Source organism: Rattus norvegicus, chromosome 18 (assembly GCF_021556685.1).
Source record: "Rattus norvegicus strain SHRSP/BbbUtx chromosome 18, alternate assembly SHRSP_T2T, whole genome shotgun sequence".
In the NCBI taxonomy this organism is placed as follows: domain Eukaryota; kingdom Metazoa; phylum Chordata; class Mammalia; order Rodentia; family Muridae; genus Rattus; species Rattus norvegicus.
This window is the reverse complement of record NC_141551.1, coordinates 58,115,863-58,134,102: the sequence shown is the minus strand read 5'-3', so window position 1 is coordinate 58,134,102 and position 18,240 is coordinate 58,115,863. Positions and strand designations below refer to the sequence as shown.

At 39.3% G+C, this 18,240-nt stretch overlaps 1 protein-coding gene across 3 annotated transcripts in view; it reads left to right on the top strand.

Moving 5' to 3' along the window:
* Window positions 1-11,221, top strand: part of Spink13 (serine peptidase inhibitor Kazal type 13) — a 141,547-nt gene extending 130,326 nt beyond the window's left edge. The window contains exons 1-5 of one of the 3 annotated variants that reach the window (XM_087593530.1): window positions 4,644-4,822; window positions 5,453-5,548; window positions 9,912-9,949; window positions 10,589-10,716; window positions 10,967-11,221. In XM_087593530.1, the coding sequence (XP_087449656.1) occupies window positions 5,470-5,548; window positions 9,912-9,949; window positions 10,589-10,716; window positions 10,967-11,015 (294 nt within the window). In that variant the 5' untranslated portion in view covers window positions 4,644-4,822; window positions 5,453-5,469 and the 3' untranslated portion in view covers window positions 11,016-11,221. Of the gene's footprint in view, window positions 1-4,643; window positions 4,823-5,440; window positions 5,549-9,911; window positions 9,950-10,588; window positions 10,717-10,966 lie in introns of those variants that run through there. The other 2 variants (XM_087593531.1, NM_001109539.1) reach the window with 2 other exon arrangements.
* Window positions 11,222-18,240: the final 7,019 nt, after the last annotated feature.

Sequence of the window (18,240 nt, the reverse complement as noted above, 5' to 3'; positions counted from 1 at the left end):
AAATACAAAGGACCCAGGATGAAAAAAACAATGTTCAACATCAATGAAACTGATGGAGCAGTCAGTATCCCAGATTCCAAGTGATACTACAGAGCTATCGTGATGAAAGTTGTGTGGTGCTGGCATAAAAACAGGTTCATGATCAGTAGCATAGAATTGAGGACTGACAATTCTCACACACTCCAACAGTCACTTGATTTTTGACAAATAGACTACAGTATACTTTGGAAAAAAATAGTATCTTCAACAAATGGCTCTCTGATCTTGCTGTGTAGCTATTTGGAGATGGATGAAATCCGACGCCTATCTCTCATGCTGCACAAAACTCAGTTCCAAACAGATCAAAGACATCAACATAGAACCTGATACCTTGAACCTGATAGAGGGAAAAATATAGGTAATATATTTGAGCTTAGAGAAAGAGGAAGGGACTTTCTGTAAAAGGTTCTGTCCACCCCAAAGTGCAGGTATTAATACTAACAACTGATAAATGGGACTTCAGGAAACTAAAAGGTTTCTGTTTAGCAAAGAACGCATTGCCCTAAGAGTTCATCTAGAGAATAGGAAGAAATCTGTACAGGCAAACAGTAGACAGAAAGTTATAATCTAGAATATGTAAAGACCTAAAAAGCTATAGGAAAACAAGCAACCTAGTTGCTTGAACTAACACTGAGCTCTCAAAAATAAACTATAAATGATTGAAAACCACCTTTAAAAAATCATCCTTACCTACCATGGAAATGCAAACTAAAACTACTTCGAGATCCCTTCTTATCCCAATAGCAAAGGTGTCTTAAAGTTTGTCTTCCTACACAAAACATTGTGACTAAGAAGCAAGTTGGGGAGGGAAGGGTTTATTCAGCTTACATGTCCACATTGCTGTACACAACCAAAGGAAGTCAAGACTGGAACTCACACAGGACAAGAACTTGGAGGTAGGAGGTAGGAGATTCAGAGCCCATGGAGGGCTGCTGTTTACTAGATCCCCTGACTTGTTCAGCTTGCTCTCTTATAGAACCCAAGACAACCAGCCCAGGGATGAAACCACCCACAATGGGCCCTCCCACCTTGATCACTAATTGAGAAAATGCCTTACAGCTGGATCTCATGGAGGCATTTCCCCAAGGGAGGCTCCTTTTTCTGTGATAACTCCAGCTTGTGTCAAGTTGACACACAAACCAGCCAGTACAGAAGGAAGAGGTCAAAGTCACAAATGATAACAAATGTTGGCAAGAATGTGGGGATAAGGAAGTATGTAGTCACTGCTGATAGAAATCAAACTGGTGCAACCTTTATTGTGTGGTGAAACCAGTATTGTGGTTCCTCAAAAGGTAAAAATTAGACCTACCACATGATCCAGCTCTACTCTTGGGCGTATACCCAAAGAACTCCACATTCTACTATAAAATACTCATCCATCCATAATTCATTCCTTTTCTACTCACAATAACCAATAAGTGAAAACACTCTACATGTCCATTAACTTGTAAATAAATAATGAGGGTGTGGTATATTTACATGATAGAATGTTATATAGCTATGAACTATGAAATTCATAGTTAATTGGATAGATTTGGATGCAATCATTCAGAGTGAGGTGACCCAGACCCAAGAAGACAAACCTCTCTCATCTGCGGGTGCTCACTTTGAATCTTCAGATATATTTGCTTGATTTGAAATGCTCACAGAGTTGCTAAGGGGCCACAAAAAAATTTGCAAGATAGGGGAGTTACAAATCATTGGTATTAATGGAATAGGAAGAATTAAACTGAGGTGGAAACAGAGGATGGAATTAAGCAGGGAGTTATGACAAGTTATAACACTAAAGACCTTTTATGTACGTATTTATTTATTTCCCAATCCTCTGTCTCCACAAGGATATGCCCACCTCACCCACCCCACCAGACCTCTAAACTCCCTGGGGCCTCCAGTCTCTTGAGGATTAGGTGCATCTTCTCTGACTGAACCCAGGTAGTCTTCTTCTGTATATGTGTTGGAGGCCTCATCTCAGCAGGTATATGCTGCCTGGTTGGTGATCCAGTGTCTGAGAGATTTCAGGGTCCAAGTTAATTGAGACTGCTGGTCCTCTTACAGGGTCACCCTCCTCCTCAGCTTCCTCCAGCTTTTCCCTAGTTCAACCACAGGGAAAAGCAGTTTCTGTCCATTGGTTGGGTGCAAATATCTGCATCTGACTCTTTGAGCTGCTTGTTGGGTCTTTCAGAGAGCAGTCCTGATAGGTCTCTTTTTGTGAGTGCTCCATAGCCTCAGTAATGGCGTCAGGCCTTGGGGCCTCCCCTTGAGCTGGATCTCCCTTTGAGCCTGTTGCTGGACCTTCTTTTCTTCAGACTCTTCTCCATTTCTATCCCTGAATTTCTTTCAGGCAGGGACAATTATGGGTCAGAGTTTTGTCTGTGGGATAGCAACCCCATTCCTCACTTGATGCCCTGTCTTTCTGCTGACGGTAGGCTCTACAAGTTCCCTCACCTCCTAAGTCTCTGGTACATTCTGGAGAATCTTCCCAACCTCTTACCTCCAGAGGGTGCCTGTTTCAATTCTTTCTGCTGGCCTTCAGTCCTTTTTTCCCCACTTGGAAACCTATTACAATGCCCTGTTCTGGACACTAGAAGGTAACACTTAACAAGCCTAGTACCAGGAATGGGTTATTTCTTTTGGACTTGTTGGTCAACGATGTCCTATAAACCACACCCCTAAAAACATTACAGGAAATTGTTTTGTCCTTGTTGAAAATACCACCTACTTGCCTCATGAGCACGAGGTAAAAATCAAGCTGGCACTGACCTGGAAGCTTCATCCCTCTAAGACAGCTTTAATATAGTATCTAAAGGTGCTATACAAGCTACCAGAAGAAAGAAGTATTCATCAATCATATCATGCTGCAAACTCTGTTAGCTACAGCAATGAGTAGGGTTTGGCAAGAAACGACCACTGATGCAATAGTAGCAAGAGCATCATGGGAGTAACCATTCAATTTCTAACTAGAGTTATGTCCCACTCCACAAGACAAGATCCATATGTAGCACATGTGCTGAACCAAGAACCCCTGGCTACACAGGTTATAGGCCCTAAGGGAGAACCTAAATACTATTATCCTGCTAAACTGACATAGTACTAAACTTAATGACATAATATCATATCTGTGCATCCGTCAATCGCTGAACCGTTATCCAAGAAACTTCTGTTTGCAATAGAGGGTATCAACACAGAGACTCACAAGGAGAAAGTGCAAAGAATAAAACATAGGAGAGTACAGAATTCTCAGCCCTCAAGAGAATGTAGATACTCCAAATTCCCTTCCACTGCTCAAGTAACATATCCAAAGACGGGACCAAAAGAGGTGATGGATGACTAAAAGGGAACATTTTTGGATGCAGCAGGACAAGTTACACACACGAACTCACCATGCTTCTACAGCATGCATGAAACCTGTGCAAGGCCAAGCCAAACCAAATACAGACGTGGAGAGTGATTCTGGGCACACAGTCCCATTCCTAGCCATGGGGCAAACGGCAATTGTTAACTGCTAGGAGAGGAAGAGAGAGTTTTTCCCTCACAGTGTAGACTCTGTTTAGCCAACTATGTTTCAGGGGAAGACCACAAATTCAGGAATATTTGGACAGTAACATTTTGTCTTGAAGGGTTAAAAAAACGGACATAAGATGGGATGGGAAATAAGGTAGAATTGGGAAGAGGTGGTAAAAAAAAATATGGTCAAAACATAGTGTTTGAAGTTCAAAACTCTCAAAGAACTAATAGAAAAAAGGAAGAAAGAGGAGAGGGTATCCGCGAACTCTCAGACCCCTAAGCTAAGCAGTGTAAGGTAGAGGTATAGAAGAGAAAGGCTTGGTGACGTGATTTCCAGAACTATGTGGGAAAGGAGTAGGGTGGTGGATCATGCGTCCTTGTGTTTGTTCATTCGATAAGAAGAAGGTGATGCTTTTTACTCAGAGCAATGGAGATGGAATGCAGAAAAGAAAGGTGTGGCTGGCAGCACAAGGGCAATGTCACACTAAACGAAAGGCTTCCGTGGGAATCTCTAATGATGCACGATCATAAACTTCAGGCTGAAGGTGTCTGTTCTATCTATCACAACTAAGGTCTGAAAATAAAATCGGAGTTAAATTTACTCCAACTTAGAAGGGCAGAAAAAACAGAGCAAGGTCTCAAAAAGTTGATGGACTCATCTAGAGACTATTGTCAGGCCCTGGGACTTCCACAGGTCCAGGATGCAGTCAAGTATGAGATGACTGTTTCAGATAGTCCGTTTGCTGGATGGCTTATTTTGCAGTATAGTCAAAGGCAACAAGTATAGGACGCAGAGGTGGCACTGGAAATATTATCAATTAGAAGAATATTAGAGTTTCCTAGGTTATCAGAGCAGGGAAAACAGCAAAGCTTAAATATGAAATAGGTAAAACTTATAAGAAGTAAGGGGGAAGAAATGTGGGAAGACTGGGTACAGTCTGGGATCTGGCAAGAACGTTTGCCAACTAGTCTGGAGGGCACCAGGTCCTTAATCTACTTTACAAACATCAGAGATTTAGGATGTTTGTATCCTCTATTTTTCATAACCAGAAAGCACAGCACAGAACCTCCAGGTCCGTCCTTGCCTGCTGAAGCGTGACATAGCAGAGGGTGGTGGCTTGAAAGAGGGATCAAACTTAAAAACAGCCATGAGAGGAAACTCATGCCAAGTTAGTGGTCACTCAGCTGAGCAGGGCACCCACCCCTGTGGTTTCACAGGTCCCTTGCCAGCTACTCTTGATGCTAGCTGACACTTCAAGCTAACAACAGTTTCATCCAGGTAACCTCTCTCTGCTTCCCCTATGCCTAGTCGGAATCAGGGGTGATATTCCTGGTTTCTCCTTTTTCTCAGAGGTCCACCTTTCTGTTCTATGGTTGTCATGGCCAGTTTTGTCTACTTTGGCTTTCAAGATCTTCCCTTTGTTTCCTCTGCATGTGAAAATAGAAAAACTTCACTTATTGTGGGCCTCACTTGTTTCTTTATGTACCATTGGCTACTAGGTGGAAGGAAGAGGCTTAAGATGATGATACAGACCTGAAGTCTTTTGTCTAACTTCTATTCTTGACAGGATGTCATTTCAGGCACAGAGAGACAGCCAGCCAGTCACTCAGTCAGTCTGATAGATGGACAGAGGTGGAAAGGAGGGAGGGGTAAATAGGGAAGGAGGGGAGGAGGAAGGGAGAGAGGAAGAGAGGGAGAGAAGTTGATTGATTGATTGGTTGGTTGATTGATTATTGGCATAGTTTCCCTATCTTTTAGAACACAGATGCTCTCTGAAGTCTAAGTGACTGTAGCCTGTTTGAGACCACCTTGGCCAACTTTGTATTGATACAGCATCCCCGAGGGCCTTTCCTGTTGAAAGGTTACTTGTATAGTTGACTGGGAATAAACTAACAGGCATTTTCCTAGTTATCATCACAGAAGCCATGACAAGAAGGGGCTGCTGGCCACACAGGATCATCTTCTCCCTCATACTTTTGACTTGGACACATGTTACTTTAGCAGGTGAGTGATCCTGTAGATAAAAATTGGATTTTCTTAAAGCTGTAGAGAAACAAGGGGTTGTTTTTGCTGTTGATTTACTTTGGATGTGGAGTGTCTTTCTGAAATAAGAAATATTGAGCTTGCTAGTCCAAATTCCATACCATGAAAATGTACTTTCCCAAGAAGAAAACTCAGCTTTATTTTCTACATTGTAGATTCTTCTAAGCTCTAAATTTGGAAACAAACCAAGGCTTCCAGTACCCAGAACACTGTAATGTTCCTATTCTAAGTAAAACACTGTGTGAACATGATGTCTTTTTCTAGAAAAGATTGTGCATTTCCACGTGGAATTAATTTCTTTAAAAAAATATGACAGTGGGGGAAATGCCAATGAAGAACAAAGGCATCTGCAAGAAAAATGTTTCTGTGTGTCTGAGTAATTGGGCAACAAAAACCAGTGACTTAATTTAAAGACATATGCCTACCGTTAGCAATATCACAATAGTCCCCACGATGTATAATCTTTACTAAGTGGAACCCAAAAATATGTTACTTGCTGTGGCCAAAAAGACTTTGTGGATGTGTTTGAGGTAAGGATATTGGCTATACTTTTAGTATCCAGTTGGGATTATTATAATCACAGGGATTCATAGAAAATGGAGGCAGAAGACCAGAGTCGAAGAATGAGATGTGAAAATGTTAACAGAGGTAAGCCTCATTCAGGCAATGGCTCAGAGGATTCCACTGCCTCGTGGAAGCAAAACATAATTACACACACACACACACACACACACACACACACACACACACACACACACACACACAAACAGATTCAACTCAAGGCACGTCAAACAAAACGCAGCCTGGAGACAGCTTGGTTTTAATACTTATTACCTCTAGAGCCACAAGGCAGCAAATCTATGTCATTTGAAGTCACTAAATTTGTGAAAATTTAAATAAAACAGCAGCAGCAAATGAGTAGCTCAAATTACAAATTAGAGAAGCCAATTCTGTAGTGAAGGCTGCCAGTTTTCTAAACCCTAGTTCCCTCAGTAAACGAAAAATACATAGGGCATGCTCGACAAACAAATGTTATAATGCATCTTCTGGGCCAGCAAGAAGGCTTAGCAGGTAAAGACGGTTACTGAGAAAGCCTGACTGCAACCTGAGTTCCATCCACAGAACCCACGTAAAGGTGGAAGAGAGCAAAACCACTAAAATTGTACTCCTACTTTCCCATACATTTTGTGGCATGTGTGCCCACAAATATCACACACATAAACACACAATAAATAAATAATACAAAGTTTAAAAACATGCAGTTGCTATTGGTTTACCAACTGCTCCGAATGGAACTTCTGCAATACCTTTTATTATTTATAACAAGCCTTTATTTATATTCTATTATTTATGATGGAATAGTCACAATAATTGGTCCAATGAATACTATTGAGGATGACTGGCAAGCACTATAAATATATTAATGCAAAAAATCTAGATTGCTGATAAATCTTTAAATATTTATATACTTATGACAACCGTGACTACAATCGAGACAATGGCCATAACCCTCATTCACAAGAGAATCCTTGATTTATTTTGCATTTTCTCCTTCCACGCTCAGCACCTGAGCACACCAGTACCCAGGTATACTTTGCTAGTATCTTTCTACAAAGCTAGGTACTACGTGTTATTTTTTTTTTTTTTCGGAGCTGGGGACCGAACCCAGGGCCTTGCGCTTGGTAGGCAAGCGCTCTGCCACTGAGCTAAATCCCCAACCCCGTACGTGTTATTTTTAAAGCTGATACCTTAAGCTTCAAAGTGGGGGATATTCATCAATAACGCTCCACCCGGGTATGCTCTGTTGTTTTCATTCATTCACCCATTGGCGGACATCTAGGTTATTCTCATTGAACTGCTGCAAGCACAGATGTCATGGGCCTGGGTGCACGGATTGTCATCTCATTTCTGTTGGATAAATGTCTAAGAGTGATGGAATCAAATCAAAAAATAGGGACACTTAAGCTTTTAAAGAATCACCAAACTCTTTTCTCAAATGGCTTCCACAACCTTTCGCACCCTTCAGCGGTGTGACCATTGCCGTGGCCACGCAGTGTCAGAAGCACTTAGACTGGACAGACTCATTACTTATTTTGAAAGATAACATTCATTTTACTTATTACCAACCTTATCTATAAAATGATTCTTAATTTATTTTTATTGTTTCAGAATTTCATACATGTTCACAGTGCTTTTTTTCTTTTTTTATCAAATCCATCTTTCTTTCTCTTCCCTACCTTCCACTCTGCCAAGTTGCATGCATGAGCTCCCACTGCAATTTACTTTGTGTCCCTCCAATGAACAGTGGTGTAGCGCACACTCATGACTTATTGGCCAATCACATTGAGCCATTGACGAAGTGCCTGTTGGCTGTTTGTTTTAATTCTAGTTTGTACATAGTCTAGATTGCAAGTCCCCTGCCTGAGAGATTTCTTGGGAATGTTTACCAGTCAGTGGTTAGTTTATAGAATCTTCTTAAGTGACTTTCAAAAAAAAAAAAAAAGCTGTGAAATTTGATGAAGTGCAGTTTTTTCATAGACTTTCATGCCTTGGGTGTATTATCTAGGTAACCTTTGCCTCTTTAGGATCACTAATGTTTGTCTTTATTGCTTCTCTCAGGAATTTTTGTTGTATTAAACTTTGTTTACATTTGGAATCTACACTGGGTTAGTTTTTCCATCTGAAGAAATACATATGATAAAAAGATGGCCTTTCTTTACCACAGGATTGCCCTTTTGCTCTGTTTTTAAAACATACTTCTCCATAGTTGTATAGATCTTTGGGTTTTTAATCCACTTTCAGTATTTGTCTAGTCCCGTGCCAGAAAAATGCTAAGCTAATTTCTACAGTTTTTATTTTTGGACGTATATTATATCTCACATCAAAGAAGTTAATTAATGATGCTCTTGGGGTTCGTGGTAGTGAGATTGCTCAATAGATAAGGATTTTTGATCCCATGGCTGATGACCTGAGTTCAAACCTCTTATATGGTAGCAGAACCGAGTCCTGTGAGTTGTCCTCTGTCTTTTGCATGTGTTCTGTTGCACTTGTATTCTAGATAAGTAAATAAATAAATAGAACTAACAAATGGCTGCCACATGGCTTGGAGGCAATGAAGCTTGCCACCAAGTCTGATGACTGGAGTTAGATTCCTAGGACCCATGGTAGAGGGAGAGAATTGACTTCTATAAAGCCTCAGAAGAAATTCATTGAATTGGGAGAGATCAGAATTCGAGTGCAATTTTGTTCACTATTGACAAATTTCCCTTCTTAAATGAATCCTTTTGCATTATCACCATCGAAGAATAAAAATACTTCTTGCAGCAGCTAACATAATAGGTGCTAAGTGGCTTTTTAGGGTAATTTTAAATAAACTTGTACCGTGAATTTAAATTGAGTATCTTTTACAGATTTTTGCTTCTGTATCTTCGGTTGGGTATGTGTGTACATGAGTTCTATGGGCATGTATATTGGCTACTCTGAAATAGACTTTTTCAGTATTTTATTCTATGGCTTTGAATTTAACTTTGTAGTATTTTGCTTTTCTGCATGCAGAGAGTGAGCCCGGGGAATTTTGCATATCCTGGAAACACTCCATCAGTGAGCTATACTTCTCGTCCTAACTTCTGAAGCATACTTTGTTATTTAGGGATGTTACCCCTAGTTAAAATACTCTATGGTGTTTTAAGCCACCTGAGATAGACACAGAGGTGTAGTAGGTCGCATCTTCACTCTGTTCTTCCGTGGCTGTTCTCTACCATTAGGCACCGAGGACATCCAACTAAAGCAGCTCTCAGACCAGTCAGTCTTCTGAAAGCCAAGGTGCTCATTGTATTGTTTATCAACAGTGTGTCATGTTAAGGTAACATCTTAGCAGGGCCTGTGGTAATATACTATGTACATATCATATGTAATTTAATAGAAGTCTGAAAATGCATGCAATTATCGTAATTGTAGACCAAGAAGACTTATTGGAAATAGCCGTATAATTTATTTTACTGACCGATTTATTTATTACAGTGCTGGGGTTGAAATCTGGGATGTGATACAGTACACTCAGCCCAGGGCTCTTTTCCTCAGTGAAGCAGCAAATGTGCAAATGAAGGAAAAGCTGTGAAAGTCAGATACGGGATAAATAAATAAGTAGATAGACAGAAAGGCAGATGAACAGACAGACAGTGGTCCACAGAGGAATATGGCATGCAAATTCTGTTGCAGTAAATTGTTTTACATAGATGTATGCAAAATGAGTGACTGATGGGTGAGATCATATCCCATCATGCACTATTTCTTCTAACCCAGTGTGTTTGTTCTCTATTTACAGCACTTATCAGATCACATACCTTTTCTAACTGGCCTAAGGTAAACGTGAATTCCTCAGTTCTAGGTTCTCCTTCTAATCTGATCATTCTCCTCAAAAGTGTCTAGAACTCCACAGAGGTGAAGTACCGTGACAGATTTTCACATGGCCTAAGTTGGAAGTGCACCTTACCTCTGCAGCATGTACTTCTCCCATGTAGCATAATCCTTATAACATACTATAATATTTTAGTAAATATTATAGTCAATTAAAGAACAACGAATAGATACAGTCGAGCCCTTAGTGAGATAACAAGCAAACCTCACTTATTCCTTGTCTCAACAGCCATTCCTTATTCTTACCAGCTACATGGAAACCCTCTCTAAGTTCACAAACACATAAATATTATGCCCATTAACCTTTTACACAATAACATACTGGAATTGAGACAAGGTCAAAGAAAAACTCTGCACTTGGAGTTTAGCAGAAATTGTATTGATAATTACCATTCAAGTGATTATGAGATGTATTAGGCAATGCATTGAAAAGAAACAAAAACTCACCCTATGGAAGTCCAGAAGACAGGAAATTCTTCAACATTCAACTAGTAGGACTTAATATTATTTCTATGTGAGTTAGAGGTGAAAGGCAACTGATAAATGGGGGGAAAAACTCCATTCCTGTGATGTTTCTGTTTCCAGCCCCCATGCAAAATGTATTACCCAATAGACCCTGATTATGAAGCAAACTGTCCAGATGTGATAGCGCTGGTTTGTGCTACCAATGGCTTGAACTACAAGAACGAGTGCTTCTTTTGCATTGATCGGTGGTAAGTTCAACCTAGAATGGTTTTTTGTTTGTTGGTTGGTTGGTTTGTTTTAACTCTGTAATGAATCAAGATACATCCTGAGTAATCAAATCGTAGAGGGGGGATGTATAAGGTATGGAGAGGATGAGCTACGTGGAATTGTATAAGCACCCCCCACACACACACTTTAGGACTTCATTTAGAAGGTATGAAAGCACCTTTAAAAGTAACGTCCACTTCCTTTAAGGAACTTTCTGTCTCTTTTCTTCAGGGAGTTTGGACCTCACATCGAGTTTGTCAAATATGGAAAATGTGAATAGCGATTAACCGAACACCTTCATTTGTTTATTCTTCATTCTGGGATTTATTTCTTTGGGAGTTTGAGGTGTTTAATTTACCAATTTTATGCATCCCTGTGCCGTACCCAAATTTCAAGCCAAATGGAAAACAAAGGATTCCAAAAATGAGAAAAGAAGTCATATTTGTTGCAAATAAATGTCTTAATAAAAGAAATGATTGTTATTCATTTCTGTGGACTATCAGTTTAAAGCAGTGGTTCTCAGCCTTTCTAAGGTGGTAGTCTGGGTACCTCCCTCTGTCTTTTCATATTCCATTTTCCTCAAAGACTTGGCTTTTTTGGGGGGGAGCAGGCTGAGTCAGCTTCAATTCAATTTCTAGAAATGCAATGTCAAAGTACAGAACACCTGAATCAATCTCTTTTCACAATTTATCTCTATTGCTCAGATACTGGCCATATCCCCAAAGTATCCCAGGGATTTGGGACCTAAACAAATAACCTTATTTACATGCCAATGTCCTAGAAAATATTAATGTCTATCTGCATACAGAACACCAAATAGACAGGACCAGAAAACAAATTTCCCATAACATGTAATAATAAAAACACTAAATGTGCAAAACAAAGAAAATATATTAAAAGCTCCAGGAAGAAAAACCCAACTCATATATAAAGGCATGCCTGTTAGAATAATACCTGACTTTTCAGTGGAGACTCTGAAAGCTAGGTAAGTCTGGACAAATGTTCAACAAACTCTGAAAGGCCACAGATGTCAGCCCAGACTGCTATATCCACCAAAATTTTCAATCACAATTGACAAAGAATGAAAACTTTCTACAATAAAACAAATTTATCTACTTATTTATCTATCTAATCTTTTGTTATAGAAAGCACTAGAAGAAAACTTTAGAAAAAAGATTAACTATACCTACCCAAAAGGAGCAAAGAATAAATAATCTAAAAACAGAATATGAAAAGAGAGAGGAAATACCATCACAGCAAAATAGCAAGAGTCAATAAATACTGTTCATTAATAAGTCTCAATATTAATGGTCTAAATTCTCCAAAACTACAATTACAAAACCCCACAAACAAACTGTATTACAGAATAAGAGCCATCCTTCTGTTTGGTCCAGGAAACACACCTCACTATCAACAATAGACATCGCCTCAGGATAAAAGGTTGGAAAAAGATATTCTAAGTAAATAGAATGAAGAAACAAGCAGGAATGACTATTGTGATATATGGTAAAATACACTTAAAACTAAAACTATTCAAAAGAGATAGGGAAGGGCACTGCATAACCGTTAAAGGAAAAATTCGCCAAAGAATATTGGAATTCTAAACATTTATGCACCAGACGCAAAGAACACAAGTTCATAAAAGAAACACTGCTACAGCTAAAGCACATATTGACAGTAACACAGAGGGTAATGCTTGATTTCATCAAGTCATACTAAACATAAAAACCTTGGTGTTTATTAACATCATATCAAATGAACCTAACAGATATTTATAGGACATTTCATCCAACCACTAAAGAAAGTGCTTTTTTTCTCAGAAGCTCATGGAAAGCTCTCTAACTGACCACATAGGACACAGAGCAAGGCTTGAAAGATTTAAGAACATCGGAATAACAGCCTGTATCCTATCTGACCACCACAGATTAAAACTGTATATCAGCAACAAATAAGGAGGAAGATTACAAACTCAAGGAAATTAAACAACTTACTACTGAATGAAAATTGTATCAAGACACAAATCAAGATGGAAATTAAAAAATTAAAATGAAAATACAATATACTGAAACATATGGGACAACATGAAATCAGTTCTAGAGGCAGAGTCATAGCACTAAGTGCATACATAAAAAACAGAAAGGCCTCATATTAATAACTTAATGACATACATGGAAGCTGTTGAAAAATAAGAATAAATAACAATGAAGAAGAGCAGATGGAAAGAATTAATAGGACTCAGGGTTGAAATAAAAAATAGAAACATTGTTACAAACAGACAGACAATACAAAGAATCAATGAAACAAATGATACTTTGAGAAATTGGACAAGATTTGCAAGCTTTTGGCTAAATTAACCAAAAAAGGAGCCAATCCAAATTTTAAAAAATAGAGATGAAAAATTTTGAGGTAAAAATTAGAAATTACAACAGATATTGGGGAAAAAAATCACAGAATAATGAAGACCTGTATTTCACCAAACTGAAAACCTGAAAGAAATGAATGGATTTCTTGATATACATGACCTACCAAAGGTAAAACTGAAATGAGTAATTTAAAAAGACCCATGATCCCTAGTGAAATATTAGCAGTAATGCAAAAGCTCCTGGTCCATCGTTTTAATAAATATAGACTTGTGTGCTCTGTGTAACTCCTCCAGGCACATACTAGCAACTCTTTACACTGGGTGTCCCCATTTTTGACTATGTTCAACAAGGTGATGTAGAATGGAAAAATCAGGAAACAGAGAAGGTGACATTGAGAAGATTGTCTCTTTAAGAATGGAGTTGTTCTCAGATGAGAATTCTAATTTGGATAGTAAAAGTAGTGAACTAGAAGATATGCTTCCCATGAATTCCTTATCTTATGCTTCTGCCTATTTGGTAATGATTCCACAAGTTTCTTCCTCTCACTTGGCCAATCCTGCTACCCTGGCTCCTTATAGCATCTGGGATATTGGCCCAAGTTTCTTCTCCTCTATTCCTTAATAGACACACTTTGTCAGTGCACTCCATTTTCTGATGAACAAACATCATTTGTTCTTCCTTCATTTAGTCTGACTTTATGATCCTTACCATTCCGTCTCTTGTGTGGCTTTTGCTCCCTCACTTCAATTCTATCTTTCCTTCCTTTGCCCCAGTGTCATTATAGAGCTCGGGAATGGCCATCTTTCAGGCTACATCTCTTTCAAAGCACCTCCAATCGACCTTATTTCTCTTTTCTTGCCAATTGCTTGCAAACAGAAAAATGTTCATGCTCTACTGTCTTTATTACATAGAATTCTGACCCTTATAAGTGTGGTTTGTCCTTCTAAAGATGATTGCAAAAGTGCTGTAGTTCCTTTACTGCTCCAGCTTGGGTGATTTGGCTTGCTAAGTTTAGAACTTCAATAAGTGTGGAGATTTGGGGGCATTGAAGATCCAGAGCCTAATCACAACTCATCTTAGGTTACCCTTAGCTACTTTAATAGCTATCACTCACCCACTTTCAGACCTAGTATTCTATGACTAACAAGTAAAAACCTTTGGAATGTTACAAAGCCCCCATTTCCACCAACCAAAGGGCTAAGATGCCATTAGATAGCATATGGAATCTATATTACCTCTTTCTCTACTTTGCTTCGACCCACAAACTTAGCATTTCCACCAATGTAATTTTAAAATGCCTTTGTTTATGAATTGCTTTATTATATAAAAGTCTCATCACATCGTTACCACACTGGGACAAGGATTTAATAGTCAGTAAATATGTCCCCAAACCACGGTCACTAATATTTAGCCCCAGAATAAATGATCCTTTGAGCTGACAGGCTTTCTTACATAACCATAATGGCCTGATGATTGATTAATTACCCACACTGTTGATCTTGCTCTCCAAGTTGACTAATATCAAGTCACCCAGAGTGCTCATCCTCAATCACATGGTCTGGCCTGCCTTTATCCCTTAGTGTGACCTGTACTGTCATCTGGTGCATCCAGTTCCTATTCTAAACAAAACACACCCATATGGTGTGCTACAATGTATATCTGAGAAGACAAAAGCAAAGAGCTGGCCTGTTTGAGAAACTAGATCAAATTACTATTATTATTATTATTATTATTATTATTATTATTATTATTATTACTATTATTACTATTACTACTATTATCATATTAACATTTCGAGAGCAGTTTCCCCTACCTCTTTTTCTCTCCTCCAGACTCACTCCCCTTCCAATTCCCTTCAGAAAAGATCAGACCTTTCACGGACATCCACTAAATGTGGCCTAACAATATGCAATAAGACTAGACACAACCACTCATATCAAGGCTGGATGAGAGAACACAGTACAAGGAAAGGGGTCCCAAGAGCAGGTACAAGTCAGAGACAGCCCACACCCACTGCTAGGAATCCTACAAGAATATCCAGCTACATGAAGAGGACATAGCTGGGACCCATATTGACTCCCTGATTGTCACTTCAGTGTCTCTGAACCCCTATGAGCCATGCTTAGCTGATTTTATAGTCTGTGGTCTCCAGGTTTCTTGACCCTCTGGCTTCCACAATTCTTCCTTCCCCTCTTCTGCAAGATTCCCTGAGCTCCACCCAATGTTTGGCTGTGGGTCTCTGCATCTGTTCCCTTCAGTTGCTGAATGAAGCTTCTCTGATGGATGATTAGGTTGGGTGAAAATCTATTGGGTATATTCTGAGTATAGCAGAACATCATTAGGTATCACTTCATTGACTTTTTTTTTTTACCAGTCATGCTTGGTTTTATCTGAGGTCCCTGGGATATCCAGCTTCTGATTCCTGGCCATTCAGGCAATGTCAGGTACAGGTTACCTGTCCTAGTGTAGGTCTCAAGTTGGACCATCATTGGTTAGCCATTCCCACAAGTTCTGTGCCACAATTACTCCAGCACATCTTCCAGACAGAACAGATTTTAGGTCGAAGATTTTGTGGCTGAATTGATGTCCCAATCCCACCAATGGAAGGAAGCCTTTTGCTGATTGTAGAAGATGGCCAGTTGAGAATCCATATCCCCCATTACTAGGAGATGTTGAAAGAGTCAGCCCCATAGATTATAAGGAGTTTCCACTCTAATTGGTTTCCACATTGTCCCCCAATTCCAGTTGTCTCCCTGCACTCTCTCCTTCTACTTCCCCATGCCCAAACCCTCCTGTTCCCATCCCATCCATGCTGAGTCCTCTCACAAAATCTATTCTATTTCCCCTTCCCAGAGAGATCCATGCATTCTCGAGCCCTCCTTGCTCCTTAGCCACTGGGCTAACCTATGATCATGGTTGTAGCATGATAATAGATATATATTTATCAGGCTGCATAAAACTGAAATCCAAGTGGACCAAAGACCTGAATATAGAACTATATAGACTGAACCTGAGAAAGCGGGGAATAGCCTTGAACACATTGGCATAGGATACAACTTCCTGAGCAGAACACCATTACCACAGGCACTAAGGTCAACAATTATGAAATGGGACCTCAAACTGGAGAGATGGCTCAGTGGTTAAGAGCACCGACTGCTCGTCCAGAGGTCCTGAGTTCAAATTCCTGCAGCTACATGGAGGTTCACAACCATCTGTAATGGGATCTGACGCCCTCTTCTGGTGTGTCTGAGACAGATACAGTGAACTCATATATAATAAATAGGTCGTTTTTAAAAGAAAGAAATGGGGCCTCATAAAACCGAAAAGCTTCTGTAAGGCAAAGAACACAGTCAATGGGACAAAATAGCAGTCTACAGATTGGGAAAAGATTTTCACCACCTCACGTCTGACAGAGGGCTAATATTCAAAATGTATAAAGAACTTGATAAATTCTTTATCAACACATCAACACATCAAATAACTCAATTAAAAGTGGAATACAGATCTAAATAGAATTTTCAAGAGAGGAAACTCAAATGACAAAGAAGCACTTAGGGCAATGTTTCCCATCAAGGAAATGCAATTCCAAACTACTTTGAGAGTTCATATTATACCTTTAGAATGGCGAAGATCAAAACCATAAGTGACAAGCTCACGCCAGTGAGGATGTGGAGCAAGGGGAACATTTCACCATTGCTGGTAGGAATGCAAACGTGTATAGCCCTTCTAGAAATAAATATGTCAGTTCTTCAGAAGGTTCAAGATCAATCTACCCCAAGATCCAGCTATACCACTCTTGGACATAAATCCACAACATGCTCCATTGTACCACAAGGACGATGTTCATTGCTGTTTTATTCAAAGCAGGCAGACAACCTAAATGTCCCTCAACTGAGGAATGGATAAAGAAAATGTGGTACATTTACACAATGGAGTATTATTCAGCCATTAAAAATAACTATTAAATGTGCAGGCACATGGATAGAAATAGAAAAAAAATCATCCTGAGCAAGGTAACCCAGACCTAAAAAGACAAACGATATATATTCATTTATAGGTGGATATTAGCTGCTAATTAAAGGTTAATCACGCTAGGCCAAATTCTTTCTTACATAATCCCATATTCTCTGACCCTACTGTGCCCTGCTCAGTTTGGAGTTCAGTTGAATTTTAAGCATGGTATCTCCTTCTTCTTCATGTTTGTGTTCCCAGATTTTTAGGGGGTTATTTTTCCTCATTTCTCCAAATTACTTAAATAACCCTTTTTCTTTCATAGGATACCCTAGTCTTTCAACTTCCTCTCCAGTGTTATTTTCCCTCCTTTTCCCCTTCTGTATTGGCACCAACATCATCTCCAATGTAAGTTCCCGCATTTTTCTTCTTTTCCTCTTTATATAACTTGCATCCTGCTATTCTTCTCTCCAGCATCTCTCCTGCACCACACATGTGGATGGAAGACGTTTTACTTTGCTGATTTCTATGCTTGTTCCCGGTTTTATATTCACATCTAAAGGTTTGGAACTAATAACCATAGATGAGAGAATGTGTGCTGTTTGTCTTTCTGGGTCCCGATTATGCTGCTTAGTATAATATGATGTGGCTTCATCTATTCACCTGCAGATACTATGATTAGCTTTATCATGTTTTTGTTATCCGTTCTTCAGTTGAAGAACATTTAGGTTGTTTCCATTTCTTAGGTATTGTGAATATGACAGCAATCTGGAAACAGGTGTGTTAATGCCTATGATTTCGTTCTGTTGGATTTAAGGTTCTGAAATGGTTCATATATTCCTCATCCCTCCTTAATTGTGTTTAACCCTCTCTTTTTTTTCTTTTTCATTTTTTCAGAGCTGGGGACTGAACCCAGGGCCTTGCGCTTGCTAGGCAAGCGCTCTACCACTGAGCTAAATCCCCAACCCCTTAACCCTCTCTTAAATCTTGAATGTTCCTTCCAGTATCCTCTGTAGAGCTGGTTTAGTGGTTATAAATGTCTCACTTACGTTTTATCATGGAAAGCTTCTCTATTGATTAGGACTAGTGGTTTTCTGAGTATAATGGTTGGAACTGGCTTCTGTGGCCTTCCATAACCCATGGAACACTATCCTAAATCCTTCTGTCCTTCTAAGTCTCCATTGAAAATTC